The sequence below is a fragment of the Saimiri boliviensis genome, chromosome 14, assembly GCF_048565385.1.
Source record: "Saimiri boliviensis isolate mSaiBol1 chromosome 14, mSaiBol1.pri, whole genome shotgun sequence".
Classification (NCBI taxonomy): domain Eukaryota; kingdom Metazoa; phylum Chordata; class Mammalia; order Primates; family Cebidae; genus Saimiri; species Saimiri boliviensis.
In genome coordinates, this window is record NC_133462.1 from 4,203,466 (window position 1) to 4,217,264 (window position 13,799).

At 51.2% G+C, this 13,799-nt stretch overlaps 1 protein-coding gene across 1 annotated transcript; it reads right to left on the reverse strand.

Annotated features, from left to right (window-relative positions):
* Window positions 1–4,789: 4,789 nt before the first annotated feature.
* LOC120362782 (putative killer cell immunoglobulin-like receptor-like protein KIR3DX1) lies at window positions 4,790–12,856 on the reverse strand. Its single transcript, XM_039466677.2, has 8 exons — window positions 12,826–12,856; window positions 11,902–12,180; window positions 10,055–10,360; window positions 9,083–9,382; window positions 8,267–8,317; window positions 6,438–6,560; window positions 5,966–6,018; window positions 4,790–5,857 (listed from the first exon to the last, which is right to left on the reverse strand). Exons 1-8 carry the CDS (start codon window positions 12,839–12,841, stop codon window positions 5,711–5,713), a joined length of 1,275 nt encoding a protein of 424 aa, XP_039322611.2. The 5' UTR covers window positions 12,842–12,856; the 3' UTR covers window positions 4,790–5,710.
* Window positions 12,857–13,799: the final 943 nt, after the last annotated feature.

Genomic DNA, 13,799 nt, shown 5'->3' on the forward strand with positions numbered 1-13,799 from the left:
TTCCTTGGTGCCCCTCTTCTCTCCAAACATGCATCTTATCTTTGGTTAAAGGTAGATTTACTGGGAACTATCTGGAACCATTCATCCCACCACCTACCTGACCCTCGGCCTCCATGACTGTCTCTTTAAGGAAATGAGTGAAGAGTAACTCTTCGGAAAAAGCAGACACAAATGTGTCTGTGGCTTGTGTTTTTCCCAGCTGTGCCTTAAAGCTGGCTTAGTGATTATTAGCCTCCATGGTTTGAGACTTTTGCCTCGGTCTCTCCTTCCGGTTGTCAGTGTGATGATGTTCCTGATTCCGCTGCGTCCACATCCCCAGCTCCGGCTCTACTGAGAGATACCTCCCACCCGCGCTCTGCCTCTGAGGGACAGGGGCCCGGTCTGCCGTGAGGGGGAAGCAGAGGGTCCGTGGTCTTATGTAGGGCCGTCCCATCCTCCACGGGACCAGTATGTCCTTTAAAGGACTACAGCTGCGGGGCCCTACGTCACTAGGACCCAGGATGAGGTGGAATTGGCCTTCCCAGTCTCTTTCCCCCAATGGATATAATTTTTCCAGGCAGTCTGGGGTGTATCCAAGGGTCTTAGCACTGCCACAGCTCAGGCTGCCTGGCCCTGGGCAGAGAGGGGGTGGGCAGGGTTTTATAGAATCTCAGATGCTGCTCCTGGTTGTCAGGGAGCCCTCGACTCAGCATTTCCCCATCAACACAGTGACATGGTGGAAGAACCAGGCACCTCTCCTGACCATCTGTGCTATGCCATCTACACACACACACACACACGTACACAACATGCAGTCATACACAATCTCACACACGCAAAACACGCAGTCATACACACACTGTCCCACACACAACATACATACTCATACACAAATCTCATATACGCACATACGCACACACAACATGCACATACACAATCTTATACACGCACGTATACACACTCACACGTGTGCAAATAAACCCACACAGAGAAACACTCAAACTCACACACATACAATCTCACACACACACAATCTCACACACTCACATATCTGCACCCACAACACACATTTACATTCACTCACACACATACATATACTGTCACACACACTCACATGGATGCAAATAAACCTACACAGAAACACACGCACACTCCTACACACACACACACCTCTCCCCACACACACACTTACATGCGTACAAATAAAATTAGCGAGAGACACACACACACGCAAATTCAAACACGTGCAGACAAAAACACACAAATATACACAAACACAAAAATACAAACATGCATACATATACACACCCAAACACATACAAACACACCCGAAAAAGCACACACAGAAACACCCCCACAAATACACACACAGCTCTGCACAGAACTTGGACACTTGTCTGAACCCGCTGGGCTCCAACCTGCGGTCAGGATGGCCAGGGGGTCACTGTGCCTGACCACTCGGACCCAGCATCTGTACTGGCCCCCATGGGAGACGCTCCCAGGGCTCAGGGGGAAGTCAGCCTGGGAGAACCCAGCCTGAGGCTGCAGACCAGGGTGCTGGAGGAAGTCACATCCCAACGTCAGAGCCACACTGGAGGGTCAGGCTCTCTCCACAGCCCATGACACGGCCCCGTGGGGTTGGGAGGGAGGGCTTCCTAGACACGCCTGGAGGGAACGAGAACTGAAACTGGAGAAGGTGGCTCTTCACACACACCTCAGGGTCTCCTCGGGACTTCCCATCCCATTGTCTCTCACGGCTCATGGGAAAATGAGCTATTTTTGAGATCCTTCATGGTATAAAGTAGGTTTGACAAGGATCTCTCCAACAGCTCTGAAAGAATGTATTATATCTCTTTTAGGCCTTCAGATTCTAAGATGTTTTTGAGGCCGTTGGTTAAAAATATTTTTGCTGATGATGTTAAAAACCTGTTAAAAGGTAATTCTTAGGAAAGATGAAGAAGTAGGTCTCCACATTCAAATGACCCGGAGAACCCCCCCAAGAGGATGGTTATTAATTAAAGTGGCATGTATTCAGCATAAGGCCATTGAACCTGACTGTATCTAGAAGACACATATACAAGTTCAACCCTATGCACAATTAGTAAACAGCAAGATGGCCTTTTATGTGGTTTTACACTTTAATGCAGATACAGAGGTGTTTGTGGAGGGTTCTCTGTGGGTTTCCTGTGAGTGCAGAGAAGGAACAGCTGTGTGTGTGTAATGGGCACTGTAATTTCTAAAAATATAACCTGTTGTAGGCAAGGTATTTGCGAACACACTATCATTACAAAATGCTCCCAAATCTGCCTCTGATAATTGAAAATTACTAAACTCCAGATGTGTGCACACTTCCCTGACGCTCGCATTGCTCACGGTTGTGGAGAGGCGCATCACGCAGCCTGGGATGATCTCACACAGTGCGTGGTGGGCACGAGGCCAAGCTCAGGTATCTAAGCAGACTCAGATTAGGAACTGTGTCATTCTTGCACAGGAAATTATGGTTTGGATGTGCAAATATTCTATGTCAGAGAGTGGGAGAAGAAAAAATGGAAAAATCATCTTGATATTTTTTAAAGCTAAAAATATCAACTCATTTTCTTTAAAAAAAAAAAAAATGCAAGCTAGTAAACCACAAGACGTTCAATATAAAATAAAGGCAACTGTCCTGACTTGTCTTTACGGAGTTGGTGGATGTTGGAAATAGATGCGCGGCTGCATCACAGGCCTCCACCTGCGACCCAATGGTCTCGAGTGGCTGCTCCTCAGCGTGGGAAATGCTCTGCGCGTCCCCCTGGCAGGGAAGTGCTTGGTGCACCAGGCCCGTGGTCACCTCTGTCGTGCTCTGAATCCCTTACACTCTAGAGTGGACCCACCGGAAGAGACGCTGACAGAGAATCCCTGGATCACAGAGCAGTGTGGTGACCGGAAACAGAACAGGAGACTCGTCTGTCCTGTGAAGTGATTCAAACACAGCCTGTGCCCTATCCCACGCCCACCACCCAGAGACAGAACGAGAGGCTCTCCTGCAGGATGAATGTCCGAGGGGCTGCTCGGGAAGGGCGCCGAGGCTGTCCTGGGAAACAAGTGAGGCCCGGGTGCACTCGGATCTCCACGTGCAGCCTCTCACGTGACGGGATAGAAGCTGATTGGTGCTGCTGCCCCAAGCTTGTCAGTGCCCTCGACGGGAGGACAAGCGCCAACCACATCATCCCTGCATGGACACGCAGGTATGAAGATGTCAGGTGTGCAGGGTCTGCGGGAAGCATCGGCAGTTCACCTGGTTCAACAACCCCAGTTGCCCCACAGTTGAGACCAGCCTGGGATGCCGGGCAGGTGTATCACCTGAGGCCAGGAGTTCGAGACCAGCCTGGCCAACAGGGTGAGACCCCATATCTACTCATGGGTCTTGCAGGTGACCAAGCCTTAAAAAATGTTCAAACTGAAGTTGGAAGCCATCGTTCTCAACAAAGTAACACAGGAACAGAAAAGCAAACACCACATGTTGTCACTCATAAGTGGGGTTGAACAATGAGAACACATAAACACAGGGACATCACACAGCAGGGCCTGTTGCGGGGGTGGGGAGTGAGGCGGGGAACTTACAGGATGGGTCAATACGTGCAGCGAATAGCCAGCCTGGGGGGATGCCTGCCCTTCCCCCTCACACCCACTAACCAGCATTTGTCCCTTAGTCCACATATCCCAGACAGTGAAGGAAGCATGATCCCCTCTTTGACCCAGGGAGACAGAGAAACTATTTCTGGGTAACGGTAGAAGATCTCTGATGTTTGCTCCATGCTCTGCTCTCTGGAAGGGTTGGGTGTCCTCGTCACTCACCAGACCAGAGTTGCCGATACCTCCTCTGGGTAGGATCCTTGGAAGGTGGCTTGAGTCCCAGAGGTTAATCAGACTCAGTCCTGCCTCCAAAAGTTCACAGTCCACACGTAAAAGACCAGTGGGGATCGGGCAATAAAAACTCACCCTGTTGGGCACAGACACTGTGGGCTGATTGGCCTCTTTGCTTAGCCTATGAGATAAAGACGTGTGTATGAAGGTGGATGTCTGCACTGAGACGCTCAAGAAATGGAGAGGATTCTCAGGTGAAGGAGCGGCATGCACCAATTCACTAACTACAGCAGTTTGTGAATTGCTCTGGGCAGGTGCCAATCCAGGTAGAAAGGAACAGAATAAAGGCTCAGATATAGAGGTCATCAGAAAGCAGCTTCCAGACAATATTCTGTACTGAGAAAGGATGCGTGCTTTCTCTCCATGTGAAACCAAGGGACGAGAAAAGGGGCAGACAGGAGGTGAGCTTCTCAGAGTTTGGGAAAAAATCTCTATGGTAGAAATTTGCACGAAGGTAAGAGGTGACAAGACACTCCAGGAGAGAATTCTGCCTGTTCCCTGCGTTTCATTAAAGACATCTCACAATAAATGTTAAATATTATCATTTTGTTACACTAGGCCTCTTCCAGGAGGCTGCACTCCGCGAGAAAATACATTCTGCATCTCCAAGTTTGAACCTTTCATCTGCAACAGCTAGAACTTCCTCTGACAAAGAAACATTCTGTATTCATGCTCTTCTCTCTGACAGCCAGCAGCCACACGTGGCTCTGAGAACTCAAATTGTGGCCCTGTGGCTGAGAAATCAAATTTTAAACTTCATGTAATTTGATCTATTCTAAGTTAAAAAGCCATGTTTGACAAGTGGCTACCATATTAGATGACTCAGATACAGAATACACTTCGTCTCTGCAAAATTTTATTAAGTAATAGCAAAGACATGGAATCCACCCAAATGCCCATCGATGATAGACTGGATAAAGACAATGTGGTATATGCACTCCACTGAATACTATGCAGTCATGAAAAGGAAAGAAATCATGTCGTTTGCAGAGACACGGAAACCAGTGCAGGAACAAAAAACCAGACACTGCATGTTTTCACTTAGAAGTGGGAGCTGACGGGTGAGACCACATGGACACAGGGAGGGGAACAACACTCACTGGGGCCTGTCTGAGGAGGGCAGGGGGTGCAGAGAGCATTAGAGAAAAGAGCCAGTGCATGCTGGGCTTAACACCTAGGTGATGGGTTGGCAGATGCAGCAAACCACCATGGCACACGTTTGCATATCTGCACATCCTGCACGCGTACCCCGGAACTAACGCCTGCTGTAGGTGGTGGGGGGATGGAGGCAGCAAACCACCATGGCCTGTGTGTACCTATGCAACAATCCTGCAAGCTATGCACATGTACCCCAGAACTTACAGTACGATTTTTAAAAACAGCATTTGATAACATAATCCAAAAAATCACATTGCAATAAAAGCAGTAAAAATGTCCAAAAAAATTTTTTAAATAAACTTACTGAGTAATTTAGAAACTAAACTGGCTGAGGATATGCATCAGCTTTCTAGAAGCATGTCTGCAGAGTCTCAGAATAAGTCAGGTGACATTCGTGAGATGTCCAGAATGAGTGGGTGGGTAGACTCAAATCACCTTAAATGGCTGGATGCTCAAAATGGAATCATAGAATGGCTCGTTGTCTGCGGAGCAGTGCTGAGATAATCCCGCAGGCATTCAGACTCTGCTGTTGCCAGCTTGGGGGTGTCAAGATCGTACCAGAAGGAGGAGGAATGTCCATGGAAAAAAATCCTCCTAGGAAAAGATCCAGGTCCTTGCGCATGAATGCCCCCTGTGCTCAAAGACTGGGGGCAGCCGTGGCCTCTGCCTAGGCTTGGTGGATGGTAACGTAGACACTGAGCTCCTCCGAGAGGGACTCGGGACACGGCAGGATGGGAGTGACTCCTCTCTGAGAGAGGGTGTGCTGGTTCAACTGGGCATACACCATCTCCTGTGCTGCTTCTGCTGCAGGGTCCTGGGGGGATGGAGGTGAAAAGAGGCGCATATTTAGTAACTAAAGGCAGGGCCACTGGGCGTCTGAGACAACGGAGCTATGGCGATGGCTTGGGCTGAGAGAACTCACGTCTTCATCCATCTGTTGGCCTTCCACACTCTCTGTGTTTGCCATGGGGGTGTCTGTGGGGTGAAAAAGAAAGTCTTCCAGATCTTCACGTCAGAGGTAGCAATATCAAGACCAAAACAAGGCCAGGCTGTGCCTGAGGTTGCAGTGTGATCCAGCCTCCCCCACTAAATCAGAACCACCCGGCAGCAACCCAGGGCAATCCTGACTGCCTGAGGACCCCTCCGATCCACGGCCCCCATCCTTCTGCCTCTCTCATGGACCCTCTCCTGCAGGTCAGTGGCCTCCCCAGAGACGAGCTGGAGCAGGGGAAGAGGAGGGGTGAGTGGTCAGTCAAGGAAAGGGGCAGGGTTCCTCCATCAAGAACCTCAATGGAAACACAGATCAACCCACAGGATGGGAACAGCCCCCTCTGTGCCTCCGTCACATCCCCACGAGGCTCACATGATGCTGTCCCCTCTTCCCTGAGACTTACGATATTTTATGGAACACCAGTAACCAATAAAAGCAGAGAGGCAAATGCCAATGAAGATGGCGGCTACTGAGAGTCCAGTGAGGATATTCAGGTTGCTGGACTGTCCTTGAGGAAGGTGTGTGTCTGTCAAGAAGCGAATGATAAACCCTCTCATTCATTGCTTGCCTATTTCGTGCCAACACATACTGAATGCATGATATGCTTTATCTGAAATTCTTCCCGGATCCCTAGGCCTGAACAGTTACTTTCTCCATTTTCCATTGCGTACAAAAAATTCCAAGAGAAGTGAAGACTCGTGTCCAAATCAAAGAGCCTGCAAAGGAGATGTGAAGACTGGGTGTGGTGGCTCACACCTGCAATCCCAGCACTTAGTCCGAGGCAGATGGATCACCCGAGGTCAGGAGTTTGAGATCAGCCTGGCCAACATGGCGAAACCCTGTCTCTACTAAAAATATAAAAATTAGTCAGGCATGATGATGGTACATGCCTGTAATCCCAACTACTCGGGAGGCTGAGGCAGGAGAATCGCTTGAACCCGGGACGTGGACACTGCAGTGAGACAATTTCATCCCACTGCACAGGGAGAGACTCTGTCTCAAAAGGAAGGAAGGAAGGGAAGGGGAGGGGAGAGAAGGGGAGGGGGAGTGGGGGAAGGGCAGGAGGGGGAGGAGAGGGGAGAGGGGAAGGGAGGGGAGGAAGAAAAGACAGAAAACAGGCCGTTCCCAAGATGAGTGATCATAACTAGCAGAACCATCCATTGAGCCCAAGTGTCTGATTATAGTCTTTCAAGGACTATGTCCCCCATAAGGCTCCCTGCTGAGCTGCCCCTTCTCTGATAGCCCAAGTATGAGTTTCCATCAGCGGAAACTGAGGATCAGAGAGAAATGAGTGTGCCCAGGGTCATGCACTGAGGAACATCAGAACAAGGTTCTGAACTCTCCCTCTTAGTGAGTCCCCCTCTGAGCCTGCCCTGAATCCACCTTCTCAACTCCTTATCCAGCCCCGGCCTGTCTAAGCCACCATGAGTGTCCTCCACCAGGATGTCACACTTCACCAGGCTCATGGCTTCCACTCCTGCTTCCCTGCAATAAATGCTGTTTACGTCGGCCGACTGCTATCTCTAAAATAGAATGTGGATCACGACACATTTCTGACTAAAACCTTTGTCTTCCGCCAGGCACGGTGGCTCGTGCCTGTAATCCCAGCACTTTAGGAGGCCAAGATGGGTGGATCACCTGAGGTCAGGAGTTCGAGACCAGCCTGGCCAACGTGGTGAAACCCCATCTCCACTAAAAATACAAAAATTAGCCCAGTGTGGTGGCAGGCACCTGTAATCCCATCTACTCTCGAGGTTCAGGCAGGAGAATCACTTGAACCCCAGAGATGGAGGTTGCACTGAGCCGGGATCATGCTACTGCACTCCAGCCTGGTTAACAGAGCAAAACTCTGTCTCAAAAACAAAAACCAAAAAACAACAAGAGAGACAATAAATATTTCATATGGTCCTCTAAATTCTTCGCATCTTCTAGCATATTCATGTTCACAGATCTCCTTGGAGGAATGATAAGCATTGCTTCTCAGCAGGGTTCAGGCCACTCTGACCTCTTCCTCCCTGTGGACGAGGCCTCAGTCCCAAAGCAGCGGAGGCTGAGAGGCCTTACAGATCCCCGCACGGACCACAGTTTCAGATGCAGATGAGGAATCTGGGGGCCTGGGAGGGGCTGCCTAGCCCAAAGTCACAGAGCTGGGAGGTGGCACAGCCTTCACTCACACAGGAGCCTTCCGTCTCCCCAGGGACTCAGACACTAGGATAAGCGTTATTTGCTTACCAGATTCAGGGGTGGATTCCATGAACAACAGATGAGTACTCTTCGGGTCTCCTAGGGAGAAATAAGGCAGAGGAAGGGTGAGCAAGAGCCATTGACTGCCCCATTAAAGTAGGACCATTTTCTTTTTTCTTTCTTTACTTTCTTTTTTGAGATGGAGTCTCACTCTGTCGCCAAGGCTGGAGTGCAGTGGTGCAATCTCACCTCACTGCAACCTCCGTCTCCTGGCTTCAAGCGATTCTCCTGCCTCAGCCTCCTGAGCAGTAGAACCATTTTCTTTGGAGGGTTCGTCCCTGTCTACCTTCTACCCTGTCATCCACCTAAAGACTAAGGGGGGTCCTGGGGTCCCTTCCTTGGAATCTCTGGGGGGCGATTCCTTCCCTGAGACGGGAACGTGACCAGGAGATGGATGGGGATGTCAGCAGACGTTTCTCCCATTGGGACGATAAATATCCACCTTCTCCAACAGGGAAGTCTCTCTGTGGTGAGGGGTCAGGAGGGGCTTCGGAGAAAATGGAAAAGGGCGAGGGGCAGAGGCAACCTCTGATCTCCACAAACTCTATCTGGCCTCACCTCCGCCTGTGCTTGTCCTGACCTCTTTCTTCATACAGGAGGTGGCAGAGGGTGTGGAGCTGCCTGTCGACCGCCCTACGCCCTGACAGCCCCATCCTGCTCAGCCTCTTCATTCCTGTCCGTATTTTTCACCACTTCATTTTGTCCAGAATACCTAATGCCCCTGTGTGCCCAGTGGGATGCCCCTCTGGTATGGCTCTGGGACTTAGTGGGCAGCAGGGCAGGCAGCAGGCGTGGGCGCCTCACCTGTGACGGAAAGGTGCAGGGGCTCACTGGGGGCTGACCACTCATACGGGGAGGCATTGAAAGAACCGTAGCATCTATAGGTCCCGCCATGGGCTGGCGTCGCGAGGCCCACGGAAAAGTTGGCCTGGAACGCTCCCCCGTGTCTCTGCCCTCCACTGAGCCACTGGCAATGAGGAGCCCCCTCTCTCCACAGATGGTACCGGTCAAATGAGATTTCAGAAATGCAGAATAACGTCACGTTCTCTCCCAACCCCATCATGGGGCCCACCTGGGTGGAGAGAGAAGGCTTTTTGTGTTTTCCTGGAAGAAAAAGAGACTGACTTTAGAACACACTCGTGAGTGCATGAATAAAGTCCTCTCTCTCCCTGCTCTTATCTTGGGGGCAGATTCCGAATGCCGGCTGGCGCCTCTGTCCACCTCATCTTCCTCTCTAGGGTCCTGCCCTGGCCTGTGTCTGGGTCGTTTTACTTCCTCTGCATTTCATAGATTCCCCGTTGCTTTTGACTGTGTCTCTGTGGCTTACTGCCCCTTGAAGCCATATGAGGTGTGGGGTTCTCCCGGAAAACGGGAGTTACTTTGTGCTTTGAGAGGCTTCAGAAAACAGAGGGCTGGCCTTGGGTTCCCTGACATGGGACTATGGGGTTATGAGAGTCATTATATTTCAACTCTGTGTGTTGAAAAATACAAGAATCTCTGGAGAAGCAGAAGGAACTTCACCGACTCCCACTGCAGGGAGCAAATGGCTTTGCCCCCAAACCCAAGGAGGTAGACGTGACAACTTGCCGGGGACGGTGAAAGTGACCCCTCCTCCCTCCTTAAGCACTAAGACATGGTGAACCCGTTTGCTGAGCTCCTCCTCACAGTCCTTCTGTTCCTTCACTTTTCTTCCTCTCCTGAGGTTTAACTGACAACCCCATCACCCCGTGAAGCTCCCAGGGCAGCAGTGGAGCAGGATGGTCCGGCCGCACCCACCTGTGATCACAATCTCCAGGGGGTCACTGGGAGCCGAGCACTCATAGCGGGAGTGACTGAAAGAACCACAGCATCTGTAGGCTCCCGTGTGGGCCGGCGTCACGGGACCCAGGCGGAAGACAGCCTCGACGTAGTGAGTCCCAGCCTCCATCCCCTCGTCGAGCTCCTGGGAATGCTGTGTGTGCCCCTCTTTGTATAAGATAAAGTCATCAAATGCCAGCTCCGAGTGACAGCGCACGGTCACCCTGGTTCCCGCAGCCACATGGGAGCTTGGGTGTGCTGAGATGGAGGGTTTTCTGAACGCACCTGGGAGCAAAGACAGAGGAGTTCCCATGGGTCGCCTTCCTCACCCCTCCCCTGGGACCTCAGGGTGAAGCTCTCCCTCGTCACCCCCAAAGCCCATCCACGTCCTTCCTGTCTGTGTGCGTGTTCTCTCTGCACGGCTCCCCGCGCTCTGCCTTGAGGCCACGTGAGACCTGCGGTGCTCCTGGAACGCAGGACTTGCTCTGTGCTTTGAGAACCTCCAGAAAGCACAGTGCTGGCCTTGGGATCCCTGACATGGGACCGAGAGATTATGAACCTCACTATTTTTCAACTCTGTGTGTTGAAAAATACAAGAATCTCCAGAGGATTGGAAAGAACCTCCCAGGTTCCCACTGCTGGAAACAACTAGTTTTGCTCCAAAACCCAAGAGGTTATAGGTGACTACTTGGAGGGGAAGGTGGCAGTGACTCTTTTTCCTACTTAGGCGGAAGGACATGGCAGACGCCTTTGCTGGCAGCTCCCCACAGCCTCAGCCTCCATCCAGACCCTCCGGGAGCTTTCGTAGCCTGGATCTCCCTGCCTCACCCCGACCTGCTTTCCTCCCTTCTCTTGCTGGAAAGACTCAACCTCTTGTCTGTTCCTCCTGAGCTCATTGAATGTGACACTCACTCCACACTCTCCCTTCCCTGCTTTATAGGATGGGCAGGGCGACTCTACAGGAGGAGTTTGTAACTTTCTGTGGGACATTCTGCACACCCATCAGAGAGACGGGACCAATGTCAGGAAACTGAGAAGGAGGAGGAGGGAGGAATGGGTGCCTTTCCCAATCATGTCCCACTGAGCCACCAGACACATCTCCCGAGGGAACTGTGACTTCCCCAAGGCTTTGGCTCCTTCAAGGCAGGGAAACTTCCCTGGGGAAACGCTGGAGCTGGGGTCAGGGGACATTGCTCCTCGCTGAATCCGCCCCACTGGAGTTGGAACCAGCACCCTGCACCTGCTGCTTCCCGGGGAGATTGTCCTGCTGCTCGGCTTCCTCCCTCCTCCTCCACCAGGGAAGCTGATTCCTCACGTGAAATGCCCTGTCTTTAAATTCTCAGGGTGGCTTCTGTGTCCACAGTGAGTGCGTGACCAGGAACCCCACAGTGACTCTCTGGCTTCACTGGGTGTGGACTCTGGGAAAGTCTCATTTCATTAGGGTATACTAAGACTTTACTTTTTCTTCACAGTAGCCACGGCAGTTTAAATTCTGATGAACCGTCATCGTTAACAGGAATGAGCTCCTTCCCCAGTGCTAACATGAAGCGGGCAGCAGCCTGAGTCCTGCTCACCTCCCATCTGCAGTCGGTGGAGGGAAGTCAACACACCCCACCAAACCTCCAGTTTCTTTTGCACATTGGACAATTTCTTCTGCTGTTTTGCCATCCTGGAGGAAGGCAAAATCCACACACAAAATAGCCTGTCCCACTGGAAGCTCTGTGAGCTCTGGTCACCGTGCTGTGTCTTAGATCTCTAGAACATTGTCATCCTGCAACTCTGGGAAGGACACCTAGTGGACACGGGACGGGCTGGACTTCTCCTACCTGTGACCACGATCGTCAGGGAGTTGCTGCGAGCTGACCACTGTGAGGTGTGGCTGAAAGATCCAGAACATCTGTAGGTCCCTGCATGTCCTGGGGTCACGGGGCTGATGGTGAAGTCTTTGGAAAGGCCAGTGTGCATCTCACGGTCCTGGGTCCCAGATGTTTTGTATATTGTGAATGTGACAAACCGAAGAGGAGAATCACAGGAGAGAGTCACACGTCCTCCCAGGGGAACCACAGGGCTTGGCCGGGCTGACAGCGAGAGCTCGTCGGGAGCACCTGGAGGAGGAGGAGGCGCAGCCTAGAGAGGGAAGCATGGAGCCCCCCCCACTGTCGCTGGGGCTTTCCTTCTTCACATTGGTCTGCTTCGCCCTGTAACGTGGGTCCCCTGAGGCCCTGGGTACCTGGTGGTGGGACAGGGACACAGCCCACCCCAGAGTGGACATGGAAGGCCTTCCCAGAACGGCGTTCTACTGGGCATGGTGACACAACATGGAGCCAAGTTGCTCCTAACTTTTGTCTACAACAGCAGACATGTGTGCGTGGAAGAGAAGGAGGAAACCGACCAGATTCAAACAGTACAAAAACACATCGACTCATTTAAACAATTCCCAACACAAATGCCCGGCACCGGGTCCCTGCCTCCCGACACAGAGTGCCCCAACCCGCCCCCAGACACCTGGATTCTCAACATCACAGGCTCCTTCAGGAGACTGGATGAGCCCGAGGGGCTGCCCACAGGGGGTTTCTAGAACAAGATGGAGCCTGGGGTCTCCCCAGGACCCCCCTTCCTGTGTTTTTGGGGCTCACGGCAAAGCCCTCCCCACGTCATCTGGGTCGTCCTGACTTCGCGTCCACCCTCCCTGCCTGGAGAACGCTTTGCGTTTGGCCAACATGGCGTCCCAGGACTGGGATAGGACTCACCCGCCTGTGTGCACATCTTCTGGCCCAGGCACAATCCTGGGGAAGAAACAAAAGAAAAAAGCAACAAGCAGCGATGGCGTGTCTGCACGTGAATCCTGCCCGCCTCGTCACGGTGTGTCAGCTCAGCCTGGGTTCAGAGGGTGGACGAACCTGGCTTCCCACGCCCAGTCCCGGCTTGTGCAGAGGCCGGGTCTTCAAGAGAGCATTTTCCATCCCAACCCTGCCCTCCTTTCCCTTCCAGGACTCACCCAGACACAGGACGGCGATGAGTTTGGGAGCCATGGCGCCTCTTCTATTGGGCGGGACACAGGGGTTGAGCTGAATTGGAAAATGAACAGGATGTGGCAGCCACGGTTTCGCAGTTTGCAGAGCTCAAAGGTTGCCCCCCACACAGGAAGATGACCAGCCTCACTCTAAACATAGGGGGTGACACAGACAGTATTCTTGGTTCAACAGAGCCCCTAGCAAAGGCCCGACCTTAACCCCAACACTGATCAACCCACTAATATCTAAATTTCACATTTAACTTTTCTACGTGCAAAATTGTAGAACGGTATCTGAATATCTTATTGCCTTTTTTGAGAACTATGCATGATTTGATTTCTGTTACGCACATTTTCCTGCCAAATAAAAATAGATTTATTGTCAGCATTGTAAAATGATTGTACAATAAAACGGAAATATTTATTCTGTTATGTTCAAAGTGGCAAATTCATTACTTGCAAACTGGGGACGATTTTCAACTTCTTAAAGTTTTCTCCCGTGCTTCAGTAAGTTAACAATAATGAAAATTGATTTTGTGTTATTAACACAGAACTAAGCGTGCAAATCCTGGTTCTTGATGATTTCTCTGAAATCCTTCCTTGCCTCGTGATTGAAGACACAGATCTCCATATTTCTCTTCCAGAAAACTCAACTCTTTCTCTTTATATATATATATATTTACATACATATATAAAAAAATGAATAACACA

Excerpts from the sequence above, each read along its gene's own strand:
- LOC120362782 (XM_039466677.2), bottom strand. Across the intron at positions 6,561-8,266 it reads GGAATCCACCCCTGAATCTG|ACACACACCTTCCTCAAGGA; the intron begins GTAAGCAAATAA and ends GCTTCTTGACAG. Across the intron at positions 6,019-6,437 it reads CTGGTGTTCCATAAAATATC|ACACCCCCATGGCAAACACA; the intron begins GTAAGTCTCAGG and ends TTCACCCCACAG.